General features: G+C 48.5%; 1 protein-coding gene across 1 annotated transcript in view; it reads right to left on the reverse strand.

Moving 5' to 3' along the window:
- Positions 1 to 16,623, reverse strand: part of NCAPG (non-SMC condensin I complex subunit G) — a 234,944-nt gene that overhangs the window by 119,519 nt on the left and 98,802 nt on the right. The window contains exons 11-13 of the mRNA XM_082243654.1: positions 14,283 to 14,462; positions 14,061 to 14,171; positions 1,096 to 1,215 (exon numbers count right to left, since the gene is read on the reverse strand). Coding sequence (XP_082099780.1) covers positions 1,096 to 1,215; positions 14,061 to 14,171; positions 14,283 to 14,462 — 411 coding nt within the window. The remainder of the gene's footprint in view (positions 1 to 1,095; positions 1,216 to 14,060; positions 14,172 to 14,282; positions 14,463 to 16,623) is intronic.

Below are 16,623 nucleotides of genomic sequence, written 5' to 3' on the forward strand. Positions count from 1 at the left end.
GTGGGCAAACTTACAAAATCTGCAGGGGATCAAATACATTTTCCCCACTGTATGTGTGCTTTGACACTGGTGGATAGCAACAGCAGTTTACTAGCTGTACTTTATGCCGAGAGGTTCTTTGCGGTTTAGTCTCTTTTATACCAGTATTTCTTGTGCTGGCCTACCTGGGTTTTCCCCCTTTACTCTAATATGTTTGAAAGATACTTTGTATCATGTTAAGTCAAGGCAAAAACTAAGGCTTCTTTCACACGGCCGCTCAGTTTATTTCATCCGCTGCGGCACTTTTTTTTTTTTTAACGGACACGGATGACACTTGTGTCATCCGGTCCGTATGTCCGCATATCATGCCATGCTTTTGCGGATGATATACGGACATAATGTATGTCTATGTGATTGCGGATGTCAGTGGATGACACCGCTGACATCCGATTTTGCGTCCTTTCCGTTTTTTAAAACGGAAGAAAAATAGGGTTCTGTTCCGTTCTAAAAAAACAGAACAGAACTGAAAGGACGCAAATCGGATGTCAGCAGATGGTCATCCGCAATCCCATTGACATGCATTATGTCCGTATATCACCCGCAAACGGATGGGGTGATATATACGGACATACGGAACGCCCGTGTGAAAGGGGCCTTAACCTGCTCTCTACCACATTCTAAACCGAATCTATCTAACCCTGTAAAGCTTACCTATTCTGCAGCAGATCCGGTCCAGTTTCCAGTGGCGGAAGCTGTGAGATGGCTGGGAAGTGACGTCATCCATAGACTTACCATGGGGCTTCCGTTGTCGGCTGCCTCCCGCCTACACACAGAAACTGCTGATGCTTGGACCAGACCGGACCTGATCAGCTGCAGACTAGGCAAGTATAGCTATTTTTGCTTCACAGGGTTAAATAGCTTAGGTTTAGAACGTGGCAGAGAGCAGTTTTAGCGTTAAGTCAGGTTTTGCCTCAACTGCCACTTTAATCTTTGTAAATCATCAAGATTAAGCAAAAAAAAAAAAAAAAAGCAAGCAAGCAAAAGCCAGGATGTATGCTACAAGAGAAAACTCTTCATATTCAGCTGAAGATTCATGAGGACTGCATGTTTTCTTACCTGTAGAAGCAGAGTCATGTGTTGTTTTGCAAAGTCTTTGCTCTGCAGGGCACAGCAGCCAATGCACAAGACAGCCATGTTCCTTACAGAAGGATGAACATTGGTTATTCCTGGAAGTATCTGCATGGGGTCAGAAAAGGAATATTTGGTTACAGGACATACAAGTTTAAACAAGTTACAGGACAAAAAAAAAAAAAAAAGGTATGGAAAAAAGCCTGTACTTTGTATTCTGGCTGCCAAACACAGGGCCACCCAATCAATGGCACATGCCAAAACTGAGGCTTCTTTACAACGCATCCTTCTTGAAGCCTTGAACCCCAAGACAAACCTCGCCCTTCTGATCCCTCAGTAACCACTATCACCTGGACGACCCAGAGTCCCCCATACAGTCTTTTTTCCCTCCCACCCGCCTCATCTTTTATTCTGATCCTTTCTAATATCTACTTGCCTTACAGCCAACCCCGAGCAAGGGAAGGGCACTTGGCTAACATCCTGAAACTTTGCTTTCTGTACACCCACTGGTTTGATTCTCGCTTTATGTTAAAACCCATGGAATGTGTAACTTGTTGTTTCTACTAGTAATTGCCTATCTAGGTCTAGTCTTTTTTAGAATTTATCAGCGGTTCCTCCCTGCGTGGATGTCGTTGCTCCTCCAAGTCACAGCTGTATATTCCCTGAAAATTTGCATGTCAATTTCAATATAAATATTTGAACAAGAAAAAAAAAATGGATTTTTGTATTACGGGGCAAGGAAAAACCTGCGCCGTCTTGCGGGTCCTGTGTGTACCAAAAGAGGACACAATGCCCGGAGGATTGGGCTCATCCTCTAAATGTAGTGTTTCGTGTTTCTTTAATGGCAGAAATCAGCGCGTCCACAGCTGCACGTTCCTCTGGCGTCCCAGGGGGGAATCATCCACCCCTGTAACCTCCGCCTCCCCCTCAGACTCTTGCGGGTCCTGAGAAGAGCGAGACCCTGAAAGGGGCACGCTACCTACAGCAACCATGTCACATTCAGAATCAGAAGAAAAAGAAATCCTAGGCCTTTTTCTAGCAGCACGTTCAGTCATCAGCACATCCATTTTGGACACCAAAGTCGCCACAACAGCAGCCAAATTAGTCAGAGTAGAGGATTCAGAGGAACTTGAATCCCCCACCAAGGCTGGAGGGAATTTGCTGTCCTGGGATTCCATTGCACAATTTTTTTTTTTTTTTTTTTTTAGGTACTGGCCCTTTAAGCGCGCCGCGGACCACGCAGCACACTGCTATAATGACTGTGGAACACAGACCCCCGCAGGGACAAACTGAAGCCAGGAATATTGCACAAGGGAGAAAAAGAAGGACAGCAGAACAGAGCCCCACAAATGTGTTACCAGCGCAGTCGGTCGCTCCTGAGTAGAGGAAGGAAGTGATGTCACCGCAGAGACTGAACTGAGGCTGCGGGCTAAGGAAACATGGATGCCTATGTAAAGCAATGGGAGGCTTCGGTAAAATGGCCGCAAGGCGCAAAAAACACACCATATACATGCTGTATAAGCACCCATAGTGAAGCCAGACATGCTGCCCACACCTAAAATGGCGGACCGGCGGTGTTTAACCCCGCAGCAGTACCTCCAAAGCACCCTAAAGTGACACAGGAGAGGGACCCCAGAAACCCACACAGCGCACTGGCTGTGATAGAAAACCCCCGCAGGGACCGGGATCAGGGAGCCCAAAAACGCACAGACATGAGGGGATAACACAGACACACAGGACTGCCAGCCCCAGACAGAGGCCCCACACAGAATGTACTTACTTGTACCCGATGGCGTGGGGTGCCTCTAATCGACGGGAAACCGCCCACCCTCAAATGGCAGGGGTGCCGTCAGCCAAAAACGCAGGACGCTAACAGTGCATGGATAACCGTGTATGAGGCGTCCGGGTGAGGTAGCCACCTCACCGGCTGCATCCCGGACAGGGATGGGTCGTTTGCGAGGCCAGGGCGAACACATAGCCTGCTAAAACGCTCGATGGCGGGCTGGGATTCCATCTGGCCCTCTGTCCTGGAGAACAAGGACGACCAGTCCGACTCCCAGCTCCGCAAACACCGTCTTCATCCGAAGATCCGACTTACGCTGACAAAATAAACAGCTAGTAATGCAAAGAAAAAAAATCACATTTGCAGTAAATAAAATCATAAAATAGAAGAAGAAGGCTGAGACTGTAGCCCCAGCACAGGGAAGCCCATCTTACTCCTTAACTAGGCAGGAGACAAACTGAGTTGGAATGGCTATTGCAGGGGGGTATTGGACCAGTGGGACAGCCCCCATGGGTGTGTCTATGTAAATGCTTTGTTTCTAACAAGTCTTATGCCTAGTTACTCCTGTGGAGATGAAGTCAATACCCCATTGGTGAAGACTGTATGAGTGGGCGGCGACTGTCGGAGGACGTAAGAGAAAACCTGTTACCTTTGGAGGAATGACCCTTGATCAACTCATCCAGTGAGTCGCCAAACAAACGCTCTGCCAGAAAAGGGAGATCTGTCAGGGCTTTCTTGGAAACTTGGTCAACTGACCAGTTTTTCAGCCAAATCATGTGCCCAAATGCAAACCACACAGCTGAAACTCTGGCCACCAGGGGAGCCACATCCAGGGACGCATCACACAGGAGCACCAGAGCCTGGGCCATCTAGTCCAAAAGTTCCATTGGTTTTGGGGGAACTACGTCAGGGCCCAAGTTCCCTTTCAAAACCCTATTTCATTCAGTAACCATCTGATACTAAAACAGACACAAAGACCGGTTTCAAAATGGAACCCGCCAACACGTGAAGATTACGGGAAAGGTATTCCACTAGCCTGTCCACCGGATCCGTGAAAACCGGGGGAATCTTCCACAGGCACTATAGTAGATTCGTTCAACCTGGAAACAGGGTGGTCCACCTTAGGTGGCCCAACGGTTGGAGACCCTATTAGCAAAAGGATACCGGCATTCAAGCGTTTTGGCACCACTAGCACGTGCTTAACGCGCCGCCATTGGTCATCACAATATCATGAAACGTCTTGAAACAGGGAAAAACCTTGCCAGACTTTTGGGTATTGCGGGAGCCAAAGGCCACCCACATCCCTGTCGGTGTGGGCTCATCAGCAAATTTTAAAGTTTCCCTCACTGAAAAAAAAAAAAATCAGGGCTTCCACCAGAGCACGTTCCCGCACTGCAGCTGAAGAAGACGGGTTCCTCTTTACCATCTGACTGAGGACAGCGACCCATCAGGTAGGGGGGCATTCGGGGGACCACATCAGCCTCTGAATCAGAGGACTCCACCAAAGATGGGAGAAGGCAGCGGCCATTTCCAGCTATTAACCTTTTCATGACAAAATCAACTTTTACTGAGTACTGTTACTTCAAGAAGCACAGATCGCGGTTCCCACCGTCGATCGCCGCGGTCTGCAGAGTCCCCCTTTAATATACACTAATAGCAGAGCGTGTGGGGATATGTCCGCAAAGATCCCAGTACTGTACCACCTCCAGAGAGAACCCTCTTGAACGGAGGGTTGCAGCATGGAGAAGAGACACAAGAAGTAATCTCGGCCTGCAGCAGGAAGAAGCATCACAGGAAGTAACCTCGGCTTGAATGTAAAATCACGCTGCCAGTGCAGTTTATACTACACAAAAATGGTTGCCAATACATTTTGATAGGAAGCTCAGGGAAAATGGCTCCCCTATACCAGTCAATGGAGAAAATGTGCACATTGCCCACACTGAAGATGGCGGTGCCCACGGTGTGCCATGTGGCCAGGGACCCCCATAATGACGGCCTCAAGGATCTACAACCATACCCGGCAAGAGACAAGGTACTATTGCTATCCCCTCAGGACGCCAGGCTCCCCAGTTACATAGCCCCCCCGTGGGGATGGAGAGGGCACAAAGGCCGGGTACCCGACAGCCCAGGGCGATCTTTTAGGAGGTACAGGTCCTATTAACCCCTGGAGAGGGCCCACATCCCCCCAAGCTCACCAGGGACAAGGGGGAGTCACACTTACTCACCATACCATGGACCGGGTGGGCTCCGCTTAGGGCAGAACTCCTCCCACCCGCAGTGGGGGTGCTGCCAGCCGAGGAATATGCTGCGACTAAGGGCGTTCCAGGTCGTCATGTCCCGGAGTGGCATTCACTCGCAGGCTCGTCCCCATCCGGAAAGGGGCACCGTCGTGGCGAGGCCTAGTGCAGGACTATAACCTGATCACGCTCGTAGGTCAGTCTGGGGGGACCATAAGGATCTAGGTTATCCAGTGTGAAACCCCAGCCAGCATTGCTTGTAGATCACCGGGAGGATCCCCCTGAACACTAACTCGCAAGTGAGTAAAGAGAAATAAAATATTCTGAAAAGAATGAAAAAACTGAGACCAAAGTCCCAGCAGGAAACCTAGGTCCTACTCCTTCTCTAGGCAGAAAAACTGAATTTTTGTAAAATCTTACCTGTAAAATTCCTTTCTCCGAGTCCTCCGACAGTCGCCGCCTCTTCATATTCGTCACCAATGGGGTTAATGACCTTTGCTCCGTAGGAGTAGCTAGGCAACAGAATATATTAATATCAAAGCTTTTAGCATATCCAACCCCCAGGGGGTGGTCCCCTCAGTCCATACCTCCCTGCATTTCCAACTCAGTTTCAGTAGCATAGCAGTAGAGTACATAAACAAACCCCAAAAGAGGGGCAGGGGCGGCGACTGTCGGAGGACTCAGAGAAAGGAATTTTACAGGTAAGATTTTACAAAAATTCCGTTTTCTCTTACGTCCTCCGACAGTCGCCGCCTCTTCATATTCGTCACTAATGGGGACGTCCCATAGCAGTGTAGACATGAGGGGTGGGAAAAAAAAACAGCCGCGCCTAAAGCAACGCAGTACCCACATCAGAGAAAGGAACCTTACCAAAGTAAGAGAACCAACTGGGCAACAGGAAAAACGTGCTCAACAGGAGCAACAACCCAGAAAAAACAAGTAACCTAGGGGTAAAAACACCCCAACAGCCAAGGGCCCAAACAAGGGACCCTAAGGCACTGCCGCACTAAGAACTTTGCGGCCAAAGGAAGCATCTGCCGATGCCTGAACATCCACCTTGTAAAATTTTGAGAAAGTGTGAACGGACGACCAAGTCGCCGCCTTACACACCTGGGCCACAGAAGCCTGATGACGATAGGCCCAAGACGTACTCAGAGACCTGGTAGAGTGCGCCTTCACAGGAAAAGGAGGAACCTTCCCCTTCAAAGCATAGGCTTGCACAATGGTCAGTCTGATCCATTTGGCGATGGTAGCAGCCGACGCCGCCATGCCCTTCCGAGGTCCCTCAGGAAGGACAAAGAGAGAATCCGACTTGCGAAAAGGATTTAGTCGATGACAGGTAAACCCTGATCGCCCTAACAACATCCAAGGAATGCAAAGCCACCTCCTTCGGATGCTTAGGCTTCGCACAAAGCGAAGGCAGAACAATATCCTCATTGAGGTGAAATTCCGAGATCCTCTTCGGAAGAAAAGACGGGTTAGGTCGCAAGACCACCTTATCCAAGTGAATCACCAAATACGGAGATTTGCAGGACAAGGCCGCCAGCTCCGACACCCTGCGAGCCGAAGTGATCGCCACTAAGAAGGCAACCTTCTTGGACAACAAAGACAACGAGATCTCCCTGATATTTTCAAAGGGAGCATGTTGCAACACGGACAGAACAAGGTTCAAATCCCATGGAGGCAAAGGCTCCCTCCTAGGAGGGACCAAATGTCGCACCCCTTGAACAAAGGTGCTAACCAAAGAGTTAGACGCCACAGGGCGTTGAAAGAGAACGGCCAGCGCAGAAATCTGACCCTTAAATCGTGGCCAACGCTACACTCTGGTCCACGCCCGTTTGAAGGAAAGCCAACACTCTTGACACCGAGTACGAGCGAGGGGAATACCCCCTGGACTCACACCAGGCAAAGTAAGCCTTCCAAGTACGGTAGTAAATCTTCCCCAAAGAGGCCTCCCTAGCCTTGATCAAAGTGGGAATGACCTCAGGGGAGAGACCCCTATCCTTCAGGACCCGGCTTTCAACAGCCAGGCCGTTAAAGGCAGCGACTGTAAAGCAGGATGGAATATCGGCCCTTGAGACAGGAGATCTTCTCGAAGTGGCAGACGGCGTCGAACGCCAGATTCACGAGGTCTGCGTACCAAGACCGGCGAGGCCAGTCTGGTGCCACCAGAATCACCGTTTTCGGTTCCGAGGCCAACCTGCGAAGGAACCTGGACAGCAGCTGAATCGGTGGAAAAGCATACAACAGGCGATACTGATGCCAGGGCGTCACCAACGCGTCCGAGGCGTCTGCCCGAGGATCACGTGTCCTTGCCACGAACCTTTCCACCTTGTCGTTTAGACGAGACGCGAACAGGTCCACATCTGGGGACCCCCACTTCTCACACAACATCTGGAAGACATCCGGGTGAAGGGACCATTCTCCCTGGTCCAGGGTCTGACGGTTCAGATAATCCGCCTGCCAGTTCTCCACCCGCAGAATGTGAACTGCAGATATCGCCGGGACGTGCGTCTCGGCCCAAGACAGAATGTCGGCTACTTCCCGAGCCACTCGGGCACTCCTGGTGCCCCCTTGGTGGTTGATGTAGGCCAACGCTGTTGCATTGTCCGTCTGTACCTGAACTGGACGGCCCTGAAGCCTGTCCGTCCAACGCAGAAGACAGATTTATCGCTCGCAATTCCAAAATGTTGATCGGAAGGGAGGATTCCTCCTCCGACCAAGTTCCCTGGGCAGATAGAACGCCCAGAACACCACCCCAGCCCGACAGGCTGGCGTCCGTGGTGATCACCGTCCATGACAAAGGACGAAAAGACTTGCCCCCCGACACCGCCGTGGACTGGAGCCACCACAAAAGACCCCTTCGAGCAAAATGGCTCAACGACAGCCGCAGATCCAGAGATTGCGGACGCCCGTCCCCCTTGGCCAGGACCTCCGCCTGAAGAACCTGTGTGTGAAACTGGGCGAAGGGAATCGCCTCGAAGGCCGAAACCATCAATCCCAGACACCTCATACACGTCCGGAGGGACGAGCACTGATTGTCCCTGAGGGACCTGACTTCGCACTGAAGTGTCCGAAGCTTGTCTTCCGGCAGGAAGACCTTCGTTTGAACCGAGTCCAGAATCATCCCCAGGTAGGGAAGACGAACTGACGGGCACAACGTTGACTTTGGAAAATTTATCGTCCAGCCGAATTCCTGCAGAGTCTGCATCGTGATGAACAGGTCGTTCACCAGGCCCTGACTGGTCGCGGACCGAATCAGGATATCGTCCAGATACCCCAGGACAGAAATGCCCTGGGCCCTCAATAAGGCCAGAACCGGCGCAAGCACCTTGGTGAAAACCCGCGGAGCCGAAGCGAGACCAAAGGGCAACGCCACGAATTGATAATGATCCTCCGCAATGGCAAATCGAAGGTACCTCTGGTGACCCTCGAAAATGGGGATGTGAAGGTACGCATCCTTCAAGTCGATGGAGGCCATGAATTCCCCCGGAACCAGGGCAGCCACCACTGAGCGCAGGGATTCCATGCGGAACTTGCGAACCCGCACAAAGCGGTTCAGAGCTTTCAAGTCCAGAATCGGACGTACCTTGCCCTCCTTTCTGGGCACAGTGCACAATTTGGAATAGAACCCACGAAATCTGTCCTGACGAGGCACCGGAACCACCACTCCCTGGGCCCGCACCGCCAGGTGCAGATCCTGCAAGCGCTCCGGAGTCAGCTGAAGGTTTGAGGGGAAAAATCTGCCCGCCGGCCGAGAAACTCGATCTTGTATCCAGACCGAACGATTTCCTGAACCCACCTGTCCCGAACGCGGTCCAGCCAGGGTTGAAGAAAACCGAGCAAACGTCCCCCCACCCCAGAAGCGAGTGAGGGCGCCCCTTCAGGCCGCATTGTTGTGGGCAGCGGATCCGGACTGGCCGGACTTCTGCTTACCCGTCCACGGCTTCTTCTGGGAGCCTTGGCCTTTGAAGGGCTTGCCCTTATAGTGCGACCGAAAGGCACGAAAGGACCCCTGAGAGGGTCTAAACGAAGCATTCTTCTTACCACGAACAAACTTATTCTTGTGAGATTGGGGCAAAAGAGTACTCTTACCCCCAGAAATACCCTTTATCAGAGTATCCAAAGATTCGCCAAAAAGGCGAGATCCCGCATAGGGCAAATTAGCTAAAGTCTTGCGGGAAGACTGATCAACAGACCAACATTTCAGCCATATCAGGCGACGGTTCAAGACCGCCACACTAGAAAGACGCGCAGCCAAAGGGACTAAATCCAAGTCCGCGTCACACAAATACATGACACCCTGGTGAATCTGATCCACCATAGCCAAAGTTGTCGGCGGGGCAGAGTCAGCCACCAGAGTGCGCTTGAGAACCTGCGTCCAATTCGCAATAGCCTGGGCTGCCATAATGGAAGCAAAAATAGGCTTCAGCATAGAGCCAGCAACCGTATAAGCATGACGGGCCAGAGATTCTAACCTCCTGTCCGTAGGGGTCCCGGAAAACCGGGGTATCCTCAGCAGGGATCGCAGTTGGTTTATTCAAAATCGCCACCGCGTGATCCACCTGAGGCGGCACACACCAACGCTCATCAGTAGCTGGTGTAAAAGGATAACGCAGCTTGAACCTACTCGGCACAGCAAAAGGCTTCTTTATATTGAGCCATTGCTCATCCACCGCGCGCTGAAATTCCGTAGAGCAAGGAAAAACCTGCGATGTTTTGCGTTTCCTTTGCGTCCCATAAGAGGACATCAAAGCAGGAGGACATGGTTCATCCTGCAAATGCAGCGTTTGTTTGATAGAAGCAACCAACTCATCCATGATTGCAAGCTCTTCAGACGAGCCAGGGGGAGAATTATCTACCCCTTCCACCTCAGCCTCCCCGTCAGACCCCACAAGGTCTAGGGATGAGTGAGACCCTGAGAAGGGCACTCCAGCCATAGCAGCCCCATCGCCCTCTGAATCAGAGGAAATAGACACCCTGGGCCGTTTAGTGGATCGATCAGCCACCAGCATCTGCACTTGAGCAGCTAAGTTTGCCACAATAGTGGCCAGATCAGCCCCCTCGGGGGAAGCAGCAGCCCCTTGGCCCCCCACCAAGGTGGGAGGAAACTTGCAATCCTGAGAATCCATGCCCCAACAAAAAGGTAATAAAGGGTACTGCCCCTTTAAGATCGCGGCGAGCGCAAGCCCACCGCACCCACTGAATACACTGACCCCCACAGGGACAAGAAACTGGGCAAGGAATACAGGAAAAAAGGAAATATAAAACCTGGAGAGATCACACAGGCTGCTGCACCGATCGCTGTCCCAGAGCAAAAGGAAGTGATGCAAGACTGACCGCCCCTATGAAGCCTATGCAAGGCTACACAAACATGGCCGCTCGGCTGAGGAAATCCCTGGGCAAACAGAACATGGCGCTGACATGTGGCCTGATTGACCGCCGCCCAAAATGGCGGCGTTTGGCGCCAAAAACGCCGTACAGTACCTCACAGGACCTGCCACCATGATTTTTGCCCCAGAAAAATGGCGGATCGCCGCAGCGATCGCCTCACAGCATGCTGAAAACCTGACTGCTTTACAATGACACCCAGCAGAGTGGGAGAGCGCCCCCCTTCACAGCCCACACACACAGGCAGCAAGTTCACACAGGAACTGACAGGGAGCACAGCAGGCACACAGACATGCAGGGTCACACAGTCCCAGACTGACACCCAAATAGACAGGTCCCCACATAGAGTTACACTTACCAGTCCGGATGGCGTGGGGAGCCTGCTCCAGCGACCAAACCGCTGCACTGAGGACAGGGAGTGTCGCAAGCATGACGCAACGGAACCGCGGTGCGAAACAGCAATGGCGTCCAGTGAGGTAGCCACCTCACCGATAGCATCCCTGCTGCGAACAGGGATGGGTCGTTCAATGTGCCAGGGCAAAACCTAAGCTGAACGCTCGATGGCAGGCTGGGAAGCCCCTGGCCCTGAGCCCTGGGAACCAGGGTGGCCAGACTGAGACCCAGCTCCGCACGATCATCTTCATCAGAAGAAGCGAACGCTGAAAATAAACAGCTAAGTAAAAGAAAGAGAAAAAACTTCAAATAAAATCAAAAAGAGAAAAGAAGCTGAGACTGAGAGCCCCAGCACAGGAACAGCCAGCATACCCCTGAGCTAGGCATTAGAAACTGAGTTGGAAATGCAGGAAGCAGGGAGGTATGGACTGAGGGGACCACCCCCTGGGGGTGGGATATGCTAAAAGCTTTGATATTAATATATTCTGTTGCCTAGCTACTCCTACGGAGCAAAGGTCATTAACCCCATTAGTGATGAATATGAAGAGGCGGCGACTGTCGGAGGACGTAAGAGAAAACTGGTTTGCTGAGCTGACTTGTGTGTGGGTTATGCCTGTGGGGACAGCCCCGTGGGCGTGTACATTTAAATGCCTAGACTATTCCTGCAGGGAGGAGCATAACCCACTCAGCTATGAAGATGAGGCTGCGTCTGTCAATGGACGATAGAGAAATAATAAAAGAAAAATCATTCCATTCAAAAAAGGAAAAAATGCTAGGACCAGAGATTCCATCAAGGAACTAGGTCCTTACTCCTGACTAGGCAGAAAAAAAAAAAAAACTAAATGTCTATAGCACCTTCCTTTTTTCGCATTTGATTAGGGATGGAGGTATTTACATTCGACAGCATGAGACCATTTTATTTATTCAACCTTAACCCGGGTGGTAGACACCCATAGCCCGCCTTTGGTCCCAAACTGTCCTACTTATATACACACACAATTATTTGGCTACATATATTTTTTTCTACTACATACAACTTTGATGATGGTTGTGCTCCCCCTGGTGGTGTTTGTGTTCCTAATCCGGGAGCTGCGATGTACAGAGTCTTTTCTCCCTGGCTGCCCCCTCCCCCTAGAGGGGCGGGGCCACCTGTACATCGGCACCATGCGTCGTCCCGTCCCCCCCCCCCACGTGTGAACGCCGGCCAGGTGCCCGCACGTATTGGCGGGTGTTTTTGATCTGTGGCTGTCGGCCTCGGCCGACTCATTACCGCTGGATGACATGGGTGCGGTGGTTAAACCCTTGTCCCCTACACCACAACATGGTGCTCTAGGACTGCTATCATGTGTTTGCGCTGTGGGTACTCAGGTGAGGATTCTCATCCCATTTCTTTTCTTAGTGTTCCCCCTTACTTCCCTCCCTAGTTTCTACATGGTGTCCCATCTCATAAGGATCATCTTTGTTCCTTCATTGTACCAGATGAAGCTGGTCTTCCGTTCCACCTCTGAATCCACCCTGAGTGGACTCACCATTCCCATTCTGTTTCACTACCATCCTTCATTATCTGACTTTTTCTTTTTGGTCCTCACATTATTTCCCATGTTCCCATACTCCCTCCCTTCTTTCACATTTCCACACACCTACACATTCTTACATCATTCATCACCTAAGTGACACAGTACTCTACTTGTCTAATCATCATATTGCCATACTCCAACAGATTCATTAAGATCCAATCTATTCTTTTGTATATGACATGCGCCTGGGCTGCATATTATTCATATATTCAGTTACTCAGATTTTTACATAGATATATATTTTACTTTCTGGGCATCACCCAGTGATATAATTATAATTACCTTTATATATTATATTTTACTTCTATACTTTATTGAGAGAGATATATATTGATGTATTTTCAGCCCATGCCTCATTACCAAGCAGAAAATCCACCGTATTACTCTTGTTTCCTCACCTGGCTCCCCACTGCGTTCACCGTTTTTACCAGTCCTGTCAGCTCCCGGTTAGATCATGACAACCGCCGCCTCATGGGAGCATCAATCCATTCATCTCTCTCTGGGCTATATGTGAGTGTGATTCTCCTATTATGGTTCGCACATACAGATGTTGCAATATCACACTCACTGATACAATCATGTATACTAACATGCTGTTTACTGCTTTACTACTAGATACATTTTATCTCATATACTCCTGATGAGTGAGCTTACTAAGACTCACGAAACGCGTCAAGTTCCTAAAGTATAGGAGTTCAACATATGTTATTTATTTGTACTATTGATGTCACATGTTATATGCCCATTTTGTTGTATTTTAACATTGTTGTTATTTTGTTGTTACATTGCTGCCACGCTCTGTACGACTGTATTAAAAAATTGCCATTCATTGCCATCTTACAACTTTGAGTTACTTAGTGTAAATACCTCACTCAAAGTCCCACATAAGGGCACCCCTTCCTTTTTTTCGCAAATGTCTATAGCAGAAAGTGAGAGTAAAAAAAAATAGTAATTTCACTTTTTTTTTTTTAGTACATTCCTATAAAAGCTAAAAAGATTCTTCTGGATACCTAGTCCAAGGAAGCTCTCCTTTTTACACCGAATTATCACTAATTTCTGAAACAATTAGATCATATTATTGTTCGGTTTGATGTGCATAAGAAAAAGAGAAAGGAGGCGCAAACACCTGGTGCATTACCCTTGGACACATTTAAAATGCATTTTATTAAAAAGCCAAAAACATACTCAGACATGAAGAACATATATCGCATTGAATGAGTCCACAGCAAGTGGAGGTATTCGTCCCTAGCGGTCCAACGACAGGGGCGAATACCTCCACTTGTTGTGGACTCATTCAATGCGATATATGTTCCTCATGTCTGAGTATGTTTTTGGCTTTTTAATAAAATATATTTTAAAGGTGTCAAAGGGTGATGCACCAGGTGTTTGCACCTTTCTCTTTTTCTTATGCACTTCTGATTGGAGTTCCCCGCCTGAGAGCAGCACGCTTGTTAGGTTTGAAGCCACACCTCTATCAGAAATACTGTGCTAGACACTCCTGAAATCACACTGAAGAGACTGTCTGATTTAGCATATTTCCCAAGACTCCCTTTGCCTCTCTTAGGCACTTACCAGTGATTGAATTATCTCATTCAACGTTCCTCCAAGTCCTTTAGAAAGCGAAATGTGCTTTAGGAGTTCGTTACACATAATCAAGCACTTTAGAAGTGTTTCAGGGTCATTCTGAAAAGAAAAAAAAAAGAACAGTATAGAAAAAAGTTGAGGAAAAAAAAAAAAAAGAGGAGATTTACTGAGAGATAAAAAACAGCTACAGTTTGAAAAAGCAGGCCAAACCTTTTCAACACGGATTTCTTTAAGTTCTGGTTCTTCTGCTTCTTTAATTAGCTGGGCTTTCACCATTTCCAACTCTGACACTTTTTCCTTTAATTCAGAAGCCTTGCCAAAATCTTGGGCATTTATAGCATCCTCCAAGGCTTGCTTGGCTTCCATTAGTTGCACTTTTGTGTTCGCAATCTGCAATAAGACTACATTATTACTAATGAGTAGGACACTTTTACGGACTACATTTACGGACTACATTATTAATAATAATTAGTCTTTTCTCTTAGGTTCATTGACGGACGCAGTACTCTGATGCATATCAGTAGGGTAATATCGCCCCCTACAGGAGTAGGACACTAGGCAGAAAATATAATACAAAGAGGGTGCAGCGCTAAAAAGATATAAAATTCACATAAAATTCCTAAAAGTAATATATACTAAAAGTAATCCAAGGCAATAAATATATAAACATGGATGCAAAAAAGAGAGTCCTTGAAACCTCACAAAGCCAAGCATAAAGATTTAAGAAGACCCGTGCTGTAAAGGATGAAAAATGCACCACTTCATTCGTGACTCCATCACCAGAGTAAGTGCTAGCCTCTCACCTCCATTACTTGACCTAAAAGGTCATTGCGCTTTGTGTCAAATTATCGGATGGACTCCTGTTAATCCGATCTCCCAAGCTATGCCTCCAGTTCAAGATAGCTCAACAGTTGTGCATTCCACCAAAAAAGAGAATAGGGAAATCTAGTGCTCTCCGTTTAAACAACATTTATTGCAGGATAAAATCAGTTTACTTACAAATAAGGCACTTTCCAAGTGCATAGAGATCAGCAGATAAACATGAACAGTACACGCAGTGTGCTTGATGTCCGATCCCTTCGGAGCGGGGTACCCCGCTGAAGAAGTCACACCCATTGACGCAACGCGTACGGGGGAGGAGCTGTGACGTCACCCGCGACGCTCCGAAGGGATCGGACATCGAGCACACTGCGTGTACTGTTCATGTTTATCTGCTGATCTCTATGCACTTGGAAAGTGCCTTATTTGTAAGTAAACTGATTTTATCCTGCAATAAATGTTGTTTAAACAGAGAGCACTAGATGTCCCTATTCTATTTTTTGGTGGAATGCACAACTGTTGAGCCATCTTGAACTGGAGGCATAGCTTGGGAGATCGGATTAACAGGAGTCAATCCGATAATTTGACACAAAGCGCAATGACCTTTTAGGTCAAGTAATGGAGGTGAGAGGCTAGCACTTACTCTGGTGATGGAGTCACGAATGAAGTGGTGCATTTTTCATCCTTTACAGCACGGGTCTTCTTAAATCTTTATGCTTGGCTTTGTGAAGTTTCAAGGACTCTTTTTTGCATCCATGTTTATATATTTATTGCCTTGGATTACTTTTAGTATATATTACTTTTAGGAATTTTATGTGAATTTTATATCTTTTTAGCGCTGCACCCTCTTTGTATTATATGCTTATTGGGATTTGATAGATTTGACCTTTACCGGTGTTCAGCTGCTTTTATACCATTTCTCATTGATTGTAGCGCTGAATGAGCTTTTTCTTTACACTAGGCAGAAAGAATTTCTGGCTACGCCTTTGGGCAGTCCCTGGGGGTATACCCTCACTTCCTGCATAGGATGTCAGTTTTGTATCAAAGCCGTGTCAGAGAAAACCACACCAACCCACTCAAAAAAGAGAGGGATGGGTAATGCGTCCATCAATGAACCTAAGAGAAAAGGATTTTACGGTAAGTCAAAAATCCAGTTTTCTCTATCCTTCATTGACGGACGAAGTCCTATGATGCATATCAGTAGGGACGTCCCAAAGCAGTACCCAAATGAGGGGTGGGAACAGCAGAACAAAAGAAGAAAAAAAACAGTCCAAGGCCAGCATGGCCAACCAGGCAACTCATCAGAACAACCAGATGAGGTCCACTTGAAAAACAGAAAAACACCCTCAAGGAAGGCCAAGGGGCCCTCTAAACCGCAGCCTGCAAAACCTTGCGGCCAAAGGAGGCATTCGCAGATGCCATCACATCCATCTTATAAAATTTGGTAAACGTGTGAACAGACAACCAGATCGCCGCTTTGCACACCTGAAGCACAGATGCCTGATGGCAAAAGCTCAAGAAGCACTAAGCGCCCGAGTAGAATACGCAGGGAAAGGTGGAACCTGACTCTTAAGTGAATAAACCTGCACCACCGTCTGTCTGATCCATCTGGAAATAGTCACAGCAGACGCAGACATCCCTTTCTTTGGGCCATCCGTGAGCACAAAGAGCGAGTCAGACTTGCAAAAAGACTCCGTAGACGCCAAATACACCTTGATTGCCAGAACATCCA

Source organism: Pelophylax lessonae (assembly GCF_965119305.1).
Source record: "Pelophylax lessonae genome assembly, chromosome: 1".
Classification (NCBI taxonomy): Eukaryota; Metazoa; Chordata; class Amphibia; order Anura; family Ranidae; genus Pelophylax; species Pelophylax lessonae.